The sequence below is a fragment of the Giraffa tippelskirchi genome, chromosome 2, assembly GCF_054371585.1.
Source record: "Giraffa tippelskirchi isolate mGirTip1 chromosome 2, T2T-mGirTip1v1.2.pri, whole genome shotgun sequence".
Classification (NCBI taxonomy): Eukaryota; Metazoa; Chordata; class Mammalia; order Artiodactyla; family Giraffidae; genus Giraffa; species Giraffa tippelskirchi.
This window is the reverse complement of record NC_137276.1, coordinates 115,429,054-115,449,405: the sequence shown is the minus strand read 5'-3', so window position 1 is coordinate 115,449,405 and position 20,352 is coordinate 115,429,054. Positions and strand designations below refer to the sequence as shown.

The window sequence follows — 20,352 nt, the reverse complement described above, 5'->3', positions numbered from 1 at the left end:
ATCACCATTTCCCATACAGTCATAAAAACCACTGTGTTTTCAGGTGAATGTTGGTAGGAATGTAGACAAGGTTTTTCTTTGATCTGCAAGGTGATCGTAATGAGTGGTTTTGTATATTTTTTCTCATGAATTTATTCTAATGTAATTAAAATTTCACAAAACATAGGCAGGTGATTCTTTGTAATTTCTTAGCTCTGAGTACACACAAAGAATCTTTTTTTTTGTACTTTTCTACATAATGTTGGTGGCTTTACTTGTGGCCCCTTTTACTAAGGTTTTCTGTAGTTTTATCAATTACTGTTATAAGTAAGATTTTAATTTTTCTTAATTAGGATGGAATTTCTCCTGATTTCTTTCCAGTGCCAAAAAATGAAACCAGCTTGCTTTTAAGCAACATTGGAAGCTAGAATTTGAGTTGAGACAAACTTCTTGAAACCCAGATCAGCATAGGGCTCCATAAAAATGGAACAAGTCTCTATCTTTTGAACTGTTAAGGGGAGAAAAAGTAACATTTTGTTGTTGTTTTGAAAGTTAAGTTTCAGTGTTACCCTGGCAATGCCAGATACACTTGGCTGATTTTGTTAAGCACAAACTTTCATATTATAGTAATGCCAGCTTGCTTTTGAATATTGCTGCATAAAAAGCAAGTAGTTGGAGAGGACTCAATTCCAAAAGCAAAATAGAAGCAATGTCTTTTTGGATTCCAGATTAAGTCTTCCCTAAAATGCAAAGCAGCCCAAATATAAGACCAAACCAAATTCCCCCTTTTAAAAAGATAAGAAATATTTCCCCCCTTTTCTACGAAGTATGGCTGAAGTTTGTTTTTAAATATTTATTTATTTGGCCATGCCTGCTCTTAGTTGTGGCACACAGGCTCTTAAGTTGTGGCTTGCAAACTCTTAATTGAAATGTGGGATCTAGTTCCCTGACCATGGATTGAACCTGGGGCCCCTGAATTGGGAGCATGGAGTCTTAGCCTATGGATCACCAGCGAAGTCCGTAAAGCTTGTTTTTATTTCAAAGTCTGATCCTTTAAAAAAAAAAAAAATTTATTTATTTTAATTGGAGGCTAATTACTTTATAATAGTGTAGTGGTTTTTGCCATACATTGACATGAATCAGCCATGGGTATACATGTGTTCCCCATCCTGAACCCCCCTCCCATCTCCCTCTCTAGTCAAAGTCTGATCTTTATAAAATACCCACAAAGAAAATCAATGACAGCAAGGTTTCAGTTTATTCTACTTTCAAAATCTTTTTCATATATCTATAGACCTCTTTTTATAAGGGCCATGGGAACTGCTGATGTGTCTAAGGGATGAACATGGCTATCTTAACCATACTTACAATTCACGTTGTTCAAGAATCTGCACCCTTTCCTATATTCCATGTTGAGGTGAATGAGCATTTCAGGTACTGGGCCCAAAATGCAAAATTACAGAAAGTATGTAACACACAACTCATACCAAACAGTGATTTGTTGTTTACTTTTAGTTTGCCCTCTGGCTTCCCAAGAATTCCCTGTAGCTCAGATGGTAAAGAATCTGCTTGCAATGCAGGAGACTCAGGTTCCTGGCTTCCCAGGTGGTGCTAGTGGTAAAACCCACCCTCCAATGCAGAGTACATAAGAGATGTGGGTTCAGTCCCTGGGTTGGGAAGATTCCCCTGGAGGAGGAAATGGCAACCCACTCTAGTATTCTTGCTTGGAGAATTCCATGGACAGAAGAGCCTGGCAGACTATAATCCATGGGGTCACAAAGAATCAGACATGACTGAAGTGACTCAGCATGCATGCACTGTTTGTCTTGATCCAGCTTCATAAATCACATTTGCCATTGTTGAGGTCATGGATTCCACTGCCTTGTTTTAGTAACCAGACCATTCCCCCTTGTCACACAGCTGCCCTGGGCCACCCAGGACTACAGATCCAGATTCTATCCTTGCCGTCACTGTCTTTGTTACTCGGCTTACTGCAGTCTTGCTGTTTTCCACATATATTAATTTTGTCTTTTCTGTATGTTTACTTACACTGAAATTTCATCTTAAAAATGTAATCTGTTTTAAATTTTTAGAGGCTTATATATTGCCCAACTTTTATCATTGATTCAACTTTAATAGGCACTTAATAAGCTCATTACTAGAAAACTATTGAGTATAGGTCTATCTCCTTTGTAAATTTTCTTCTCGAAGTATTTGAAACCATCTCTATTGCTAAGATTGTTATTTTTTAACTACAGAAAAGTTATTTGAAGAGAATAACACATTATCTTTTTGAAGACTTGCCCTAAGGTTCACAGAAAGGTTAACACTTGAAAATACACATTTTATTCTGAAAAGCCAGTAACGTAATCTTAGAGGAAGTAAGACACAGACTCCCTTAGTAATTAGGGGTAAAAGCAGAGCATTATGCCTCTCTCTTTCTGTATTTTCGTACAAAAAACCGGAGGCAAAGAGCAGATCTTCTCAAACATAGCACATTGCTATCATCTGGAACTTTGGAAATGGGTTCCTGACAATGTTGTGATGCCTCCTGGTGATAATGTCTGTGTTTCATATTTTCTTTATTAAAGTTTGGAGTGTATGTAAGTCAGTCTTTCAGATGGATGAGAGAAATGTCGGTGAGGATGGGATTGCTCCAGTATGTGAATTCATTTCTCCCCTGAATCCTTTTCACTGATAAGGTGATTTTAAACTGATTGGTAGCTGTGACAATACAGTAGGTTCATTCTTTTTCATTTATCCTGGTCAGACTATCCTCTCACCCATAGTATTATCTGGTTTTTCTGTGGGGACAAAGCAAAAAAAAAAAACAACAAAACAAAACGGGGGGACAGAAAAGAATTTATACAAATTATTAAATCTTTTTTGCATTAACAACCTTCTTAGGTGGCACTGAACCCCCTCCCCTCGCCACGATCTTTAACCTTCTTCCCGATGACCCCTGAAAAGAGGAGGAAAAGGTGAGGAGGGCCAAAGACATTTTACACACTGGGCAGAGCTTCTGTTGGAGAAGATTCCAAGGGTGTAGAGAACTTCCAGAAAAAGGGAACCCATTGTAGAAGAAAGGGAAAGAGACCTTGGAAGGGTGAGTGCACGTGAGCCTTGTATGTGAAGATGCCAGTTTGTGTCTCTTTGAGCCCAAATCAGCTCTGAGTTTGCATGTCGTTTCTTTTCTACCACAAGGAAACATATGCTTATTATTATTGTGACATTGGACTATAACCACATGACTGCAATTTTAGGTGTGTGAAAACCTTCTGTCCTTATCAAAAATATACATGTGTATCCATCCTGTGGATGAGTTATAGGTCATTTGTGTTGAATCAGATGAAAACTCCTGTATTCCCTGTGGTCCTTCTGAGAAAACAGGGAGTCACTCACTCCCTTGCCAGCTTCCTGACCTTATCCCCCTAGTCATGTTCTATCAAACCAGTTGTAAATCTGTAATCATTCTCTTTCCTACCTGTGCTTTAGTTACTAGTTTTTGGCTTCTAGTTCCAAAATCGGAAAGGGACAGAAAGAGGACGCCTGAGCTCTTGCAGTGAGTCAAGGATGATACCTTACTATCCTGGGGTGTCTCCTTATACACCCTGAGGGCCCAGGCTTGGCTGTCATCTTTGCCTGATGGAATAGAGGAGCTTCTAGGTTGGGGCAGCAATCTGAGAAGTGAAAAAGTGTGTATTTGTAAAACAGCTCATGTACTCATTTGCTCGCTAAGAGTTGGACACGACTGAGCAACTTCACTTTCACTTTTCCCTTTCATGCACTGGAGAAGGAAATGGCAACCCACTCCAGTGTTCTTGCCTGGAGAATCTCAGGGACATCGGAGCCTGGTGGGCTACCGTCTATGGGTCGCACAGAGTTGGACACGACTGAAGCGACTTAGCAGCAGCAGGAGCAGCAGCTCTTCTTTTAGAAGCATCTTTTCATTTAGATGAGTGACTGATTTGTCAAGTACATAATCTTCCATCAGTGAGCCTTAAGGATTTCCTCTCTTCAGGTGGCAGAAGTCAGCTGTTCTGTCTAAGAATAAGGACTCATCTCTGCTCTCCCTCCCTCCCCAGTGTCAGAAAACAAAGAATGGGATGGCAGAAAGAATCCTGCCCAGAAGGCCAGTGCCTTAATCATTAGTCGCTCCTGATTATTCACATTTTCTCTTTTTAATGTGTCTATATTCTTACTACTTCAGGTTACACATGTCTGTTATGTCATGTGTCAGACGCCTCCCTTTTCCCCCTGTCAGGCTGTTTCTGGTGTAGGATCAGCCTATGCTGTGCTAGTTGTGAGATGGCCATAAAGGATGTGGGGTCATGATACAAGCCCACGCAGATTTAGCCCACATATGAGCCACTGTGAAAGTCAGGTGTGAGATCCTGTTGAGAGTTATGCCTTTTTTGCATGGCTTTAGTGCAAGTTCTTCGGAACCACTTGGTTCCATTGATAGAAGAATGATTTCCTTTCAAGTGACTACCCCAAAACAGATTTTTCGCTTTCCTCATTGTCCCCACCCACCCTCTTTAGAGAGTCTTCAGGAGATCTAGCTAGGCCTTTACAGTTACTCCAGCCCCTGACACAGTAACACATGGTATGGACTCGTTACCAGCCTTAAAGGTGGTGTGTTTCCTAATTGTTAGGTTTTTTAAAAAGGCCATATATACAGTAAACTGTTCTAGAGCTTTCTTTTAGGGGGTTCATTTTCTTCTTGTTTGATACCTTGGGCTTAACTTCACAAAAGTGCCTTAGAAAGTTGAAAGTGACACTTCTTTCCATGTCTCCGGCAAGTTCAGTGCCACTTTTGATAGGAGCAGCTGAGGTTGGAGGGATGTTGTCTTATAGACAAATGGGGCCAGTCTTGGGAGGCACTGGGGTTTGGATCTTGGGTCTTGTATTATAAAACCAAAAAATGATTTGAGATCTGGGATAACAGTTCTCTTTTCATAAGCTTTAATCCATTTATTTGACTGTTGATGGTCTCTGCTGATGCATGACTCTTGAGCAGGTAATTATCGGGTATAATCAGACAAATCACCATTAACTTAGCAAATGTTCAGGGGTTTTTACAAGAGTCACTCAGGTGAGTCTTTGCTCAGCTGTGCACATTAGCTGCGGGTGCCCCCCTGGCTCAACCCTTTGTACATACCTTGGGCTTTCATGCCTCTGGAACCCCATTATCATTTTCTTGCCCTGAGGTATTGTTGTCAAGCTTTGTTTACCACTCTGCATTTTCAGTATCTTACCTGTCTCTGGATTTTTAGAAATAGACAAATGAAATACCCAGCTGGCCGTCTTGGGGATAGAGTCCCTTACAGGGAGTAACCCATGGCTTCCCCTGAGGTGAAATCATTGTTCAATGATGTAGAGGATTTCACAGGAGCAGGAGGATAACCAGATTCCACGTGGCATTAATTCAGTACATGATTCTTTATTGAATACTAACTGTCTGTGAAGTGCTGAACTTCGTACTTAATCTCCATAGGGTAGGATAAGAAGATTGGGGAATAAGCCTGGACTTTGTGAGAAAGAATTCCAAAGGATACCTGGGTGTCTGCCTTCTTCCTGCCCTAAAATCACAAGAGTGATGCTGAGCTGGAGAAACAAACCTTCATAATCCCAAATAGCATCTGATGCTGAAATTGCATTTATTTGACTTCTAATGTATGTGTGCATGCTTACTTGTGTTTACTCTAGGTGACCTCATGGACTGTAGCCCACCAGGCTTCTCTGTCCATGAGATTTTCCCAGCAAGAATACTGGAGTGGGTTGCCATTTTTCCTACAGAGCATCTTCCTAAGCCAGGGGTTGAACCCACATTTCCTGTGTCTCCTGCACTGCAGGAAGAGTCTCTGAATCTTAAAAAAAAAAAAAAAAAAAAAAAACTTGTTTCTTTTTACTTTGATCTGATTTAGTTTAACTTCTATGAACATGTTACCCATAGATTCTAGGAGAGACACAGAATGAATTGGCTGGAAAAATCTAATCCAGCAGTAATCACTTGCCAATAGTGCTTTCCAAGAATGTTGTATTCTTACAGATCATTCAAAATTACTTTTAATCAATATATTTATGCAGCTGACAGTAATGGTGATATAATTTAGCTATCCACTAGAAGTGCATTCAGTAGTTTTGTGCACACTTGAAATATGTCTAGAGCTGTATTTCTATATCTTCTGCTTCTAAAGCCTTGCTAATGGTCATGGGTAAACAGAAGAAAACTTATTTGGTGAATCTCTTAGTGTTGTGTGTCCTTCATATGTGTGCTTCTGTGGACGCCAGTGACATGTGTAACACTTTCCAAAATACCTGACTGCTTTAGAGGTTCCTGGGTGACTTATTTAATCTTGTGGTTTTATTCTGAGATATTTATTTTTTGGTCACATCTGTATTTGTAAAGCTTTACGAATATTATTGAAAAGTATGAAGTTTTCTTTGTTCATTTCATTAGTCTGCCAAAGTTACAAAGACAATTCTTATGGAAAACCAGTAGTAAATGCTAGTTTAGCATATATTCAATCTTATCCAGTAGTATTGCTCCTGTATGTGTTTATCCAAGAGAAATTAGTTCACATTTCCATGCAAATTACTGCTGGGCATGGAGTGTCCATGCTTCCTGTGACCTGAAGGGCCTTGGGAGTCTGCTCTGATGCCCTGGAGGCTGGGCAACCTGCTCTGAGGCTTGACAACCATCGGAGAAGGAGGTACTATGAGTAGAAGGGTAGTTCTCCCTGCTCGTGTGTGCACTAAGAAAACCTTATCATCTCTTGCTCTGCAAAATCCCATATAAGCATCTTTCACTTTTGAGTGTAGACTAGGTAAGATTTAGTGTCTGCTGTTTTCATGAAATAGTACAGGCAATACAGAGAAGGCTCCTGGTTCCAGGTTCTCATCAAGTTAAACTCTAGAAATAACCATATCTTTCCAAAGTGAAAAAAAAAAAAATCCAAATCAAAGCTGTGGAATAACCAACAGTGTGTCTAGAGAATCCTTAGAGAAACAGCATTTTATAAATTAGTCAATGTGTTGGGTTATTCTTTCTTAACTGTGGCATTTACCAAACTTCATTTGGATTATTCCTTATTACTTTCTGTTATTGCCTGTCATATTCTTGTTGGAATAAGCTTAAGTGCTTTTGCAGCATTGTGAAATATAATTGCTTGTTTTTAAATTAGTAAGTTAACACTAGTGCCATGCATTTGCAAGATGTCTTATACTTTAAAAATATTTCACATTACATATTTGATTGTCTCAAACAATGGGAATATTGCATATAGACTATATACTTTACAGGTTGGACAATTGAGATCCATTGGCTGAAGAAATTGTGCAGTTACATGGCTGCTAATTTAGTTGGAGACATGGACTGAAGTACAGACCTCCTACCGACACGCAGGCCAGTGCGCTGGAAACCCTGAGTGTGGGGATTGTCCCCTCCCCACATCTCCCTCTAGCCTGCACCTCTGGCTTAGTTCAGCTTCACTGTTTCACGTTTGCCTGTGTCCTCTTGTCACTTGCTCATTTGCTGGTTCAGGGCCGCTTTTTGCATCTTGGCCTCTCCAGCTCATGGCATCCCTCGTGTGTCCTGACATGGGGTGAGAACAGCATTGTTTGTGTTCTATGACTCTGCTCTGGAAATTCCCTCTATTCCATCTTCTCCCCTCCTCTGCCTTGTTGGCTCTAACCATGCATCCATCTGAGCCAGTATTCAGTTTTCAGCAGGGCCATGCCAGCAACTGAGAGGAAAGGCCTGCACTCTCCATGACTGGTAATTAGGAAACAAAGCCCTGGTCCTGACTCTCCATTTAGACCACGAGCTAGTTAGGTAGTTTCTATCTCTAGTGTGTTCCAGGTTGTGAGGAACTACAGGCTGTCTGTGTATTGGATATTTAATGTGGAGCCTTTGAGGCATCAGCTTTCTTATGTCACTTTTCACATGACATAGGTAAAATGCATACTTCACTGTATTAACGGCAGACTCCATGATTGACTGATGAGATAAATATGTGTTGTTTTGGCTACTTAAATAATAAGTGGAGTTCCCACTTGCTTTCAGCTGTGTCTTGACATGACTGAGGCAAGTTGTATAAATTCTTTTCAGTGTTTGACTCGAGTTTAGTTGTAAGATCATAGCTCAATTATTATTTGAATGCAGTTGACCCTTAAAGGAGAGGTTGGGGGTGCCAACTTCTAAGCAGTTGAAAATCCAGGTGTAACTTAGAGTCAGCCATCTGTGCCCCTGGATTCAACCCACTGAGTCCTGTGGTGCTGTTGGGCTTACTGTTGAAAAAACACCCATATTCCAACCCATGTTGTTCAGAGGCAACTGTACTTACTTTTCAGTGATTGCTATATGAGCATTGGCATTAGCTGTGGAGGTTTTTTGTTAAATGTACATTCCAGGGCTCCATCCTAGAGAAAAAATGATTTTCAGAATTGCAAAGTAAGAATCTTTGTTTAGGGAGCTACTGAGGTGACTCTGGTGTCTTCCAAGGGTGGCAGTTGTTTGTTGAGGTTGGGGGGCTTCCAAGAGAGCATGGTGGTTTAGTTCAGTTCAGTTGCTCAGTCATGTCCGACTCTTTGCAACCCCATGGACTGCAGCATGCCAGGCTTCCCTGTCCGTCACCAATTCCCGGAGCTTGCTCAAACTCTTGTTCATTGAGTCGGTGATGCCATTCAACCATCTCATCCTCTGTCATCCCCTTCTCCTCCTGCCTTCAATCTTTCCCAGCATCAGGGTCTTTTCCAATGAGTCATTTCTTTGCATCAGGTGGCCAAAGTATTGGTGTTTCAGCTTCAGCATCAGTCCTTCCAATGAATATTCAGGACTGATTTCCTTTAGGATGGACTGGTTTGATCTCCTTGCAGTCCAAGGGACTCTCAAGAGTCTTCTCCAACAAACAGTTCAAAAGCATCACCTCTTCAGTGCTCAGCTTTCTTTATGGTCCAACTCTCACATCCATACATGACTACTGGAAAAACCATAGCTTTGACTAGACAGACCTTTGTTGGCAAAGTAATGTCTCTGCTTTTTAATATGCTTTCTAGGTTGGTCATAGCAAGGTTCATATTCGGTAGAAATTTGCTGAAGTTTTCACATACCCATCCTGTGCCGGAGGCTGGGGTACATGACTTGAGAGTCTCTGTCCAGCTGTGCTTGTGTTTAGTGAGAGTTACCCTGACAGTTACTTCAAAGTTTGTATATGATGGGAGGAGACTGTATGGTCTGATGACAGTAGGAAGAGGGCCTTAAGTCAGTCTTGAGACTTGTGTGGGAGGTGGGGGGTGATGCTGGGACACTTCTGTCTAGAGAGCAGAGTCAGTGCTATTGAGTGTGGGAAACAGAACAGAAAAACAAGGAGCCATTCAGTGTTTGTGAAGGAAGAACAACAAAGGAGCATTTACAGGCTGTGAGTCCAGGAGTAGGAGTGGGGTCCTGGGGGCAGAAGCCTCTTGTACTGTTTGGAAGAGATAAGAAACTGCCCTAGAGGAAGGGAAACTGAGGAAATACAGGCACCTCAGTGTGTGATCAGATCCAGGGCTGAGTCCAGGTCTCCACCAGGGACGGTGGTGGTCTCTGGCTGCAGAGGGGTTGCTTACTTTTTCCGCCTTCTTGGTCAGGAGGGTACCCAATCCCCCCATGCCTGCAGGACACCTTTGCTTAGTGGGTGTAGGAGTTACAGTATTGGTCTGGCTGCCTCTCCCGTGACTTACAAAGGGTGGCAAGTTATTTTTACTCTTTCAGAGACACATGAGTGTCTGGGAGGTAGGTGACGCCATTCCACCAGATTGTCATTCATTTTCTAGCTCTTGTTGTCTCACTGTCCCCAGGGATTTTTACGGCTGGTGTGGCTCAGTTTCTTAACTCTGCCTTTGAGCCCCAGAGAAAGGACAAGGAAGTGGAGACAAGATTCCTTTCTGTGGCTGTGCTTCACTGTGCTTTATTGCTCCCTGCACTCCATCACCTGTAACTTGGTCTGATGGCCATACCTCAGTGTGAAGTAGGCTGTGAAAAATGCTGTGTCAGTGGCCAGCCATGGACCCAGGTGAAACACAGAGCTTCTGTTGTTCCAAGTTGAAGAGGACTTTGCAGCATAAGATCTTAAACATGGGACCTGCCACAGAGTCCTTAGTTTTGTTGAATGAATGGGTTGGAATTTGGTCCTGTGAAGTTGGAGGGGGAGGGATGCTCCCAAGTAGAGATGCCCAGGAGGTGGTGAAAGACACAGGACTCAGAACCATGAGCTGCCCACATCGTCAACACATGGGGCCCTTCCAAAGGCTGTGGACATTAGGTTAGAACACAGAGAAGAGCTACAGAGAATAATGCAGGAGACAGATCTCAGAGAGACTGTTCATAGGTCAGGTGGTGTTTGGCGGCGAGAATCCAGAAAAACAATTGGCAGAGTGCCATCTAAAGACACTGAGAAATGCTGTTTCCTGAGTGACAGTGGAGAGATGAAATGATGTTGGGGAAAGGTTAAAACTTTGAAGAGGACAAAAATAAAAGATGTAGGGGCCAAGGAGTGTGTCCGAGGAGAGAGAACTGACTGTTGTCAACGTGAGGCTCTTTCCAAAGGTCTTGTCAGATGGGCCATTGGGGGGATGGTGTTCCCGGTTTCAGAGGAAAACCCTCAGAGAACATCTCAGGAGCAGGTTATAAGACTGTGTGGAAATGCATTCACTTTCCTAGAGGCCGTGTTTGTACATGAGACTTGACATTATCATGAATTACTTGCTTTCTACTCTTTCAATGCTGAAATTGACATTTTTTAAAAAGATCAAGTATATGATTTCTGTCAAGTTAAAAAAAAAGACATTTAAATTTCTCTAAATATCAGTAGCCTCATTTGGGTTAGATTTTTGTAGTCATCAAGTGGTATGAGCCACATTTGTTCAATAGGAAAGTCCAAATCCAGTCTAAAAGGCCCAGATGTTGTTGTCTTTCATTCTCTGTAGTCCTGTGTATGGTAGAAAGTAGAATCTTCCCAGACTCACTCAGGGAGTCTGTATTCTGGCATCTGTTTTATGTGGTCCCTCTGTGTTGAATTCTGAACCTGTTAGGCCTACAGTGTCTAATAGGAAACAAATTGGTAGATGGTCTTTTTTTTCACTTTATTTTTATTTGGAGGATAATTGCTTTACAATGTTGTATTGGTTTCTGCCATACAACAGTGTGAATCAGCCATAAGTATATATATATGTCCCCTCACTCTTGAACCTCCCTCCCACCCCCGCTTCACACACCCCTCATCCTACTCCTCTAGGTCGTTGCAGAGCACCGAGTGGAGTTCCCTGTGCTATACAGCTGCTTCCGCTAGCAATCTGTTTTCTATATGGTAGTGTATATATGTCAGTACATGCTGACAGCAGCAGCATACTCTCTTGATTACTATAGCTTTGATGTATAATCTGAAGTCAGAAAGTTTGATTCCTCCAACTCCATTTTTCTTTCTTAAGATTTCTTTGACTATTACGGGGTCTTTTGTGTTTGCATACAGATTATAAAATTTTTTGTTCTAGTTCTGTGAAAAATGCATCAGTAATTTGATAGGGATTGCATTGAATCTGTAGATTGCTTTAGGTAGTATAGTCATTTTCACAATATTGATTCTATTGATATATCTCTCCATCTGTGTGTGTTGTCTTTGATTTCTAGCATTAGTGTCTTATAGTTTTCTGCCTACAGGTCTTTTGTTTCCTTAGGTAGGTTTATTCTTAGGCATTCTGTTTTTGTTGTTGTTGTTGCAGTGGTGAATGGGATTCTTTCCTTAATTTCTCTTTCTGATTTTTTGTTGTTAGTGTGCAGGAATAAAAGGGATTTCTGTGTATTAATTTTGTATCCTGTGACATTACTAAATTCATTGTTTAGCTCTGGTGCTGGTATATTTAGGATTTTCTATATATAGTATAATGTCACATGCAAACAGTGGCAGTTTTCCTTCTTCCTTTTCAATCTTGATTCCTTTTGTTTCTTGTTCTGTTTCTGGGATTTTGCTATTATTATGTTCAGGATTTCTGCATCTATATTTATCAATGAAATTGGCCTTTAATTTTCCTTTCTTGTGATAAATTTGTCTGGTATTGGTAACATGGTGATAGTGGCCTTGTAGAATGAGTTTGGGAGTGTTCCTCCCTCTGCAGTTTTTGGAACAGTTTGTGAAGAATAGACATTAGCTCTTTTCTAAATGTTTGATAGAATTTGCCTATGAAGCCATCTGGCCCTAGGCTTTTGTTTGTCAGAAGACTTTTTATCACAATTTCGATTTCAGTGCATTCTTAAAAGAGTCCATGTGATTTATGTGCAAGTTGAAGTTTAAGAAATAACCCTTTATTTTACAGATTCCATGTTCATAATTCTTACACAGTCCTTCATGAAAAGGATGTCTCAGATAAAAATTTCATTAAGAATATTAACTGAATCTGGTGTGAATTTGAATTGATTTAAAATAATCCCCTTTCCTGGTATGTGTCCTAATTTTGTGGATTTCAAATAAGTTTTCTTCTACTAGGTTTACTGAGATATAATTGACATACAGCACTCTATAAGTTTCAACTGCACAGCATAATAATTTGATTCACATACATCAAAAATGATTACCACAGTAAGTTTAGCAAGCACTCATCATTTCTTAGAGATAACATTTAAAAAAAAGAGAAAAGGTAAAACCAGACTTGGAACGGCTGAGATGATGCAGTAAGAAGACCTGACCTCCCATGAGGACCTCAAAATTAAAATTGGTTATAGATCAACTGTTTATGAGGACAACCTGAGGACCAGCAGAAAAGATCATCTATGACTAAAGACATAAGAAAGGAGCCACAGGAGGGGCAGGAAGGGCAAATATGAGGTTTAGTCAAGACCAGCACCAGTGGGCAGGTGAACCACAAGCAGGAGAATAGCCACAATTGTGGAGATTCTCTCCCAGGAGAGAGGGGTCTGAGCCCCACATCAGGCTTCACCACCACACATCCTACACTGGGGTAGATGAGCCCCCACAATGTTTGGATCTGAACACCAGTGGGCCTAGCTTTAGGGAGAGCCCAAGGGCTGTGGGAAGCAGAGACTTTGCCCTTAAAGGGGCAGAATCAGTAGTTTGAAAGGAACTGGGGGCTGACCCTCTTACTAGTTGTGGAGAATCTTCCAGAGAGACTGGAGGCAGCTGGGACTTACCTTGGGGACAAGGACAATGGCACAGCCTTTTGGGAGCTCTTTCTCCACGTGGACATTGGAGCTGGTAGATGCCATTTTGGAATCTTCCCTCTAGCTTATTAGTGCTGTGACTTGGCCCCTCAACCAGCAGTCAGCACTGCTCCTGGGAAGCCCTAGGCCAAGCAGCTAATTGGGCAGAGACACAGAGCCACCCACCAGCAGGCTGGCTGCCCTAGGCTCCCTAATTCCCTTGTTGCCCTAGGACCAGGCCCTGCCCAGCAGAGGGCATGAAGCAGCCCACCCACCAGTGGATCCTGCAGCCAGCTATCAGGACCCAGACATTCCCATCAGTGGAATGACTCAAGATCTGGAATGCCTGGGTCTGGAAGTCTAGACCTCAAGACCCAGCTCTACCCCTCACTTGTCTGACAGCAGCTATGGGACCCACAGAAACCTTCAGACAGAGATCTTGGGACACAGCTCCACACATCAGTGGGCCAGCAATAGCCCTTGACCCCGCGGATCCAAGCCATACAGAGCAGATGGCTGATAGCAGCTCTAGAACCATTGGACCCCCACAGCCAGAGAGCCTGATTCTTGGCTCTGTCCACCAAAGGGCCTGCACCAGCCCCAAGATGCACTGGGCCTTGGTCCCACCCACCAGTGGGCTAACACCAGCTCTGAGAAACTCTGGACCCTGCAGCCAGCTGCATCAGAAACAACTGCCACCCATTAGCAGGCCTGAGATGCTCTCTCCCCACTTGACTCCCCACCAAGCTACTGCAAGCTAACGCAAGTCCACAGCCATCCACCCACCCTGGTACCTTTACATATCCACTACTGAGCCAGCACCAGGACTCCCTGGGCCATGCAGCCAACTGTGCCAGGGCTTAGCCCTGCTCAACAACAGATGCAGCCATCACATTAGATGGGATCTGGCAACCAAATGGGCCAGGGTACAACCTCACCTACCAGTGCACCCACAATAGTTAACCCTCCACAACAGAAGGACCCACAGAACCACAAAGGGGGCACCCCAGAGCATTTACAGGAGAGTGCTGCTGGGCCCCATAGTGTGTTTCCTGGATAAGCCCCCTTTTCCAACATCAGGAAATGTAACCAAGTATATATAAATTAAAAGAGAATTAGGAAAAATGAGATAAGTGAGGAACGTGTTTCAAATAAAGGAAAAAGACACAACCCCAGAAGAAGAGCTAAGTCAGGTGGAGATAAGCAACCTCTTTGATAAAGAGTTCAAGGTAATGAAGACAAAAATCATCACAGAAATCTGGAGAAGAATGCATGAACCCAGTAAAAAATTAGACGTTTCTAATAAATGGCAAATATATCTAAAGAGCTGAAGAATACCACAACTGCAATTAAAAATATTCTCGGGACTTCCCTGGTGGTTCAGGGGCTAAGGTTCCTTGCTCCTTATGCAGAGGGCCCAGGCTTGGTCCCTGGTCAGGGCTTCCCTGGTAGCTCAGACAGTAAAGAATCTGTCTGCTATGTGGGAGACCTGGGTTCAATCCCCGGGTTAGGAAGATCCTCTGGAGAAGGGAATGGCTACCCACTCCAATATTCTTGCCTGGAGAGTTCCATGGATAGAGGAGCCTGGTAGACTACAGCCCATGGGATCGCAAAGAGTTGGACATGACTGAGTGACTAACACTTTCACTATTTTCAGGGAGCTGGATCCCACATGCTACAGCTAAGAGTTCATATGCTGCACCTTAAAAAAAAGAGAGATTCTACATTTTGCAACTAAAAGATCCCGCATGCTACATCTAAGACCCAGCTCAGCCAAATATATACACAAATATTTAAAAATACGCTGGTAGTAATCCATGGTGGATTAGATGATACAGAGGAAGGGATAAGAAAACTGGAAGACAAAATAGTGGAAAATACTCAAAAGAGAAAATAGAAAAAGCTTTTAAAATGAGCATTTAAGAGACTTCTGGAACAACATCAAGCATCCTGATAGTCACATTACAGGGGCCCCTGGAGGAAGAGAGAGAAGTAAATGGGCAGAGAACTTATTTGAAAACGTAATAGCTGAAAAATTCCCTAACCTGGGGAAGGAAGCTGACAGCCAGATCCAGGAAACACAGAGAGTCCCAAACAAGATCAACCCAAAGGTGTCTACACATTGTAATTAAAATGTCAAAAATTGAAATAAAGAGAGATTCTAAAAAATATTGTAGTTTGATAGCTTCAAGTTTTTGTTATTCAGTGTGTTAAAAGAGAGGGAGAGATAGAGATAAATGATGATGTGCTTTTTTTTTTATATTAGGTCGAATAACTCCAGGGAATTGTGAAATTGATACTTTTAGACATCTGTTCTCTCCCATATTATGCTTTTTGGAAGGTGATTGATAATCATTCTTCCTATCTATAATCTTTTGCATTTAAATGTAACATATAGGTTTTAATCGCATTCATTTGAATTATACAAAGAGAAGCAAGTTCCAAGTATGAGCTGTGAAACAGTCTGTGAAGAGGTTATGTAAGCTTCCCTTATTTATGAGCCTCTTAGGTTTAAAAGACAAGAGAGTGGCATGGATATATTGACACTTTTAGAGGTGGTACTTTGATATTGGTTTGGAGAATGGATAGGAAGAGATGAGACTCATTATTTATTCTAAAATCACCTGAAAGGCTTTTTAAAATGCTGATTGATTCTTTCTATGCCCAGATCTCTGATAAGCAAGTTTTTTATAGAGATATTGCATTTTTAATAAATTCCCATGTGATTATGATGCCTGCTGTTGTAGGAAATATACCTTGAGAACTACTGGACTAGATTTGGGCAGACCAATTAGAAATCTCTTACATCGATCTATGCAAGTTATAATATGGAAGTAAATGCTGATATTAGAGTTGAAAGAGGAAGGGATGGATTCCAAAGATTTATCAAAGTTAAAACTGACAGGACTTGTCAGACCCGAACATGAAGGGGAAGGAGGGGAGGTGGCTCTAGAATCATTTCTGGATTTCTAACTTTGATGGTGGATTGAAAGTGGTGGTGCATGATCTCAAGATATGGAATAAAATAGGAGAAACTGAGTAGGTTTTGGTATTGGGAGTGATGATATGTTTTGGGGGTGGGATTGATAAGTTTGGTATTAGACATGTCAAATGAAAATGTGTGTGGATAATCAAAGTGGAGATGTTTGTTAGGAAAATATCAGTAGGATACAGCTGAGGTGAAGATAGCTGTTATAAGAATACAGTTATGTAAATGCAGGCATATATATGTTGATGGAGGAGAAAATATACATCATTATTGAAGAGAATATGGAGCTGACAATAGAACTCTGGGATATGCCAATATTTAATGTGAAATCAGAATAGTTCACTTTAAAAAGGCCTTAGGACTGGCAGGAACCCTGCAGTCAAGAGTGACAACTTTAAAAATAAAATAGTCTCACCAGCAGAAATTTATTCAGAAATTGCTAGAGGACTTGTAATTGGGGAAATAAATACAAGCTTTGGACCACAGGGAAATACTGAGGACAAAGGGGAGGAGCTTGTATAGAGAAAAAGAGGAGTGGGCAAGGCTGTTCTCTATGAAAATTCATTGGAGGAAAGTGAGAGTTCAGCTTTCTCATTGGCTGTGCTATGGAGTTTTCCATTGGCTGAGCTTGTTACTCAGCAGGAAGAACATCTCCCTTCCTCCTACCAGGGAAGTAGAGGCCCCTTCCCTTCAGAGGTGGGCTTCCCTGGTGGCTCAGATAGTAAAGAATTTGCCTGCAATGCAGGAGACCAGGGTGTGATCCGCAGGTCGGGAAGATCCCATGGAGAAGGGAATAAGAACCCACTCCAGTATTCTTGGTCGGAGAATCACATAGACAGAGGATCCTGGTGGTTTGGTCCATGGGATTGCATAGAGTCCGACACGACTGAGTGAGTTAACACATACACACACACACCCCTTGAAGCTAGGGGGACCCTCCCTTCTTGTTCAGGGTAATTGGTAGGCATGAGAGCTCCCTTTGCTGGCCTTCCTGAGGCCAATTTTAGTTGAAGCTTAGAAATTACTTTTAACCAAGTTTTTGTAAGGGTGTAATCAACATGTCAGCTCTGCAGAACGGCCAAATGACATGTGGATGCAGCCATTTCCATTGTATTTAGGAATCAGGGTGATAGAAAATGTTAGGAAAAGCAGTTTTGTTAGAGTAGCACAGATGGGATCCAGATTATATTTATTTGAAGATAGAAACATTTTTAGAACAGAATACATGCCTTCTGCTTTTCTGATATTAAGTTTCTTTTCTTTTTTTTTTTTCATTTCTTAATAATCAGGATATGGTTATTGATTTAAAAAATAGTTTAGGTGAATGGATTTAAATTCAAGTTCTAAGTTTAATAAAATGTTTAAAGAGCAAACTGAGTATCAATTTCTATGGCTTTCCTGTTAGGAGATGCTGCCTCTCGTAGGGTATTAATGTCCCTTTCCTCGGGAAGCTTGCAGAAATAACTGTGGAGTTTTTGTGGTTAAGAAGAGGTGGTAAGACTACACTGAAGAACTGTGCATAAAAGGCAGGCCTTAATGACCTGGATAACCGTGATGGTGTGGTCACTTGCCTAAAGCCAGACGTCCTGAAGTATGAAGTCGAGTGGGTCATAGGAGGCCTTACTATGAACAAAGCTAATGGAGGTGACAGAATTCCAGCTAAGCTATTTCAAATCCTAAAAGATGAAGCTACTATAGTGCTGCACTCAATGAGCCAGCAAATTTGGAACTCTGCAGTAGCCACAGGACTGGAAAAGGTCAGTTTTCATTCCAATCCCAAAGAAGGGCAAGGCCAAAGAATGTTCATACTACCATACAGTTGTACTCATCTCACATGCTAACAAGGCTATGCTCAAAATCCTTCAAGCTAGGCTAAAATAGTACATGAACTGAAAACTTCCAAATGTTCAAGCTTAATTTAGAAAAGGCAGAAGAACTAGATGTCAAATTGCCAACATCTGCTGGATCATAGAAAAAGCAAGAGAATTCCAGAAAAACATCAACTTCTGCTTCATTGACTACACTAAAGCCTTTGACTGTGTGGATCACAACAAACTGTGGAAAGTTCTTAAAGAGATGGGAATACCAGACCACTTTACCTGCCTCGTGAGAAACTTGTATGCAGATCAAGAAGCAACAGTTTGAACTGAATGTGTAACAACACACTGGTTCAAAGTTGGGAAAAGAGTACGTCAAGGCTGTATATTGTAACCCTGTTTATTTAACTTCTATGCAGTCTACCTCATGCAAAATACCTGGCTGGATGAAACACAAGCTGGAATCAAGATTGCTGGGAGAGATATCAACAACCTCAAATATACAGATGATACTACCCTAACGTCAGAAAGCGAAGAGGAACTAAAGAATCTCTTGATGAAGGTGAAAGAGGAGAGTGATAAAGCTGGCTGTAAACTCAACATTCAAACACTAAGACCGTGGCTCCCAGTCCCATCACTTCATGGCAAAAAGAAGGGGAAAACATGGAAACAGTGGCAGAAATTATTTTCTTGGGCTCCATAATCACTGCAGATGGTGACTGCAGCTATGAAATTGAAAGTCACTTGCTGCTTGGAAGAAAAGCTATGACAAACCTTGAGAGCATATTAAAAAACAGAAATATAACTTTGCTGACAAAGGTCTGTGTATAATCAAAGCAATGGTTTTTCTAGTAGTCATGTATGGATGTGAGAGCTGGACCATAAAGAAGGCTGAGCGCTGAAGAATTTGATGCTTTTTAATTGTGGTGCTAGAGAAGACTCTTGAGAGTCCCTTGGACAGCAAGGAGATCAAACCAGTCAATCCTAAAGGAAATCAACCCTGAATATTCCCTGGAAGAACTGATGCTGAAGCTGGAGCTCCAATACTTTGGCCACCTGATGGGAAAAGCTGAGTCATTAGAAAAGACCCTGATTCTGGGAAAGATTGAAGGCACAAGGAGAAGGAGGCAACAGAGGATGAGATAATTGGATGGCATCACCAACTCAATGGACATGAGTTTGAGCAAACTACAGGAGATGGTGAAGGACAGGAAAGCCTGCTCTGCTGCAGTCCATGGGGTCGCAAAGAGTTGGACATGACTTAGCGAGTGAACAACTTCTGAAAGGGTTTGTTTTATTCTCTACCCATATCCTTGATAGGAACCAAGAATACTATTATTCCTGTTAAGAGTATTATGCTGTAATTTGTGTGACAGTTGGCCAGGATTATTTTATTAGTTTCCTAATAGATCAACTTAGGGCAGCTGTCACTTCTGGAATTTGACCATAAACATTTTTCTTTTACTCCAGTGTTTTTCCAAGCAAATTTATCATGGAATCCTGAGAGTAAATAGAGGTTGCTGCCCTACACATGATTGGTATCTGATGTAATAGTGTCATAAGTAGGAATTGTCAGTGGCGTGTTATTGTCTGGAAAACATAATTTAAACATGCCCACATCTGTGTTAGGAAACTTGTTGGGTTTCTGTGAGCTAATTCTTCTGGACTCTCTGGAAATATCTGAGATTGAGCTAACACAACCCATTGGATTTAATGATTGTATCACTGTTAATTAGTTGGAAAGTTCCTCACAAAATATGGGCCAAATGCAGAATGAGAGCAGTGGCCAGTAAAATAGTGAGCTTTCTCAAAAAAAAAAAAACAACTGCATTAAAGCACATGTTCTATTTTGTGGTCAAACTAACCTGATGTAATAGATTCTCTGAGTACTTTTATTTTTCCCTTTACTGTTGGCCAATGTTTCAAGGTTCTGCATTTAAAATCAAAGAACACTTTTAAAATCTCAGGCTGCAAATGATCAGATGTATAAGTGTTATTTTACAGAGACCAGCATAATTTTCTAGGTGGTTAGAAATTTCAGTGTTGGTAAATCAGGCCCTTAGAAGGCTGGTGAGAGGAACAGTGCTGTGGGTGATGAAGAGCGGGGCGAAGGCGGGGAATTTGAAGACAGGAAATGCAAAATCCAAGAGCTCTTTCACATCAATTCTGATCCTTTAACAATTCTAAGTTATTTGTTTTTCATTTAGGATAAAAATTACATGATATTAAGCATATCACTGAGTTCAAGTAACATTTCTTCCTTTTCCTTTCTTTCTTGAGCAGGTTGTCAAGTTACTAAGCAACAAAAGGTCTCAAGCAGTTGGAATATTGATGTCTAGCCTTCACTTAGATATGAAAGATATACAACATGG

At 41.3% G+C, this 20,352-nt stretch overlaps 1 protein-coding gene across 1 annotated transcript in view; it reads left to right on the top strand.

The window, feature by feature from the left end:
• FMN2 (formin 2) overlaps positions 1–20,352 on the top strand; it is a 389,781-nt gene that overhangs the window by 181,045 nt on the left and 188,384 nt on the right. Inside the window, exon 7 of the mRNA XM_081574390.1 lies at positions 20,264–20,351. Coding sequence (XP_081430516.1) covers positions 20,264–20,351 — 88 coding nt within the window. The remainder of the gene's footprint in view (positions 1–20,263; position 20,352) is intronic.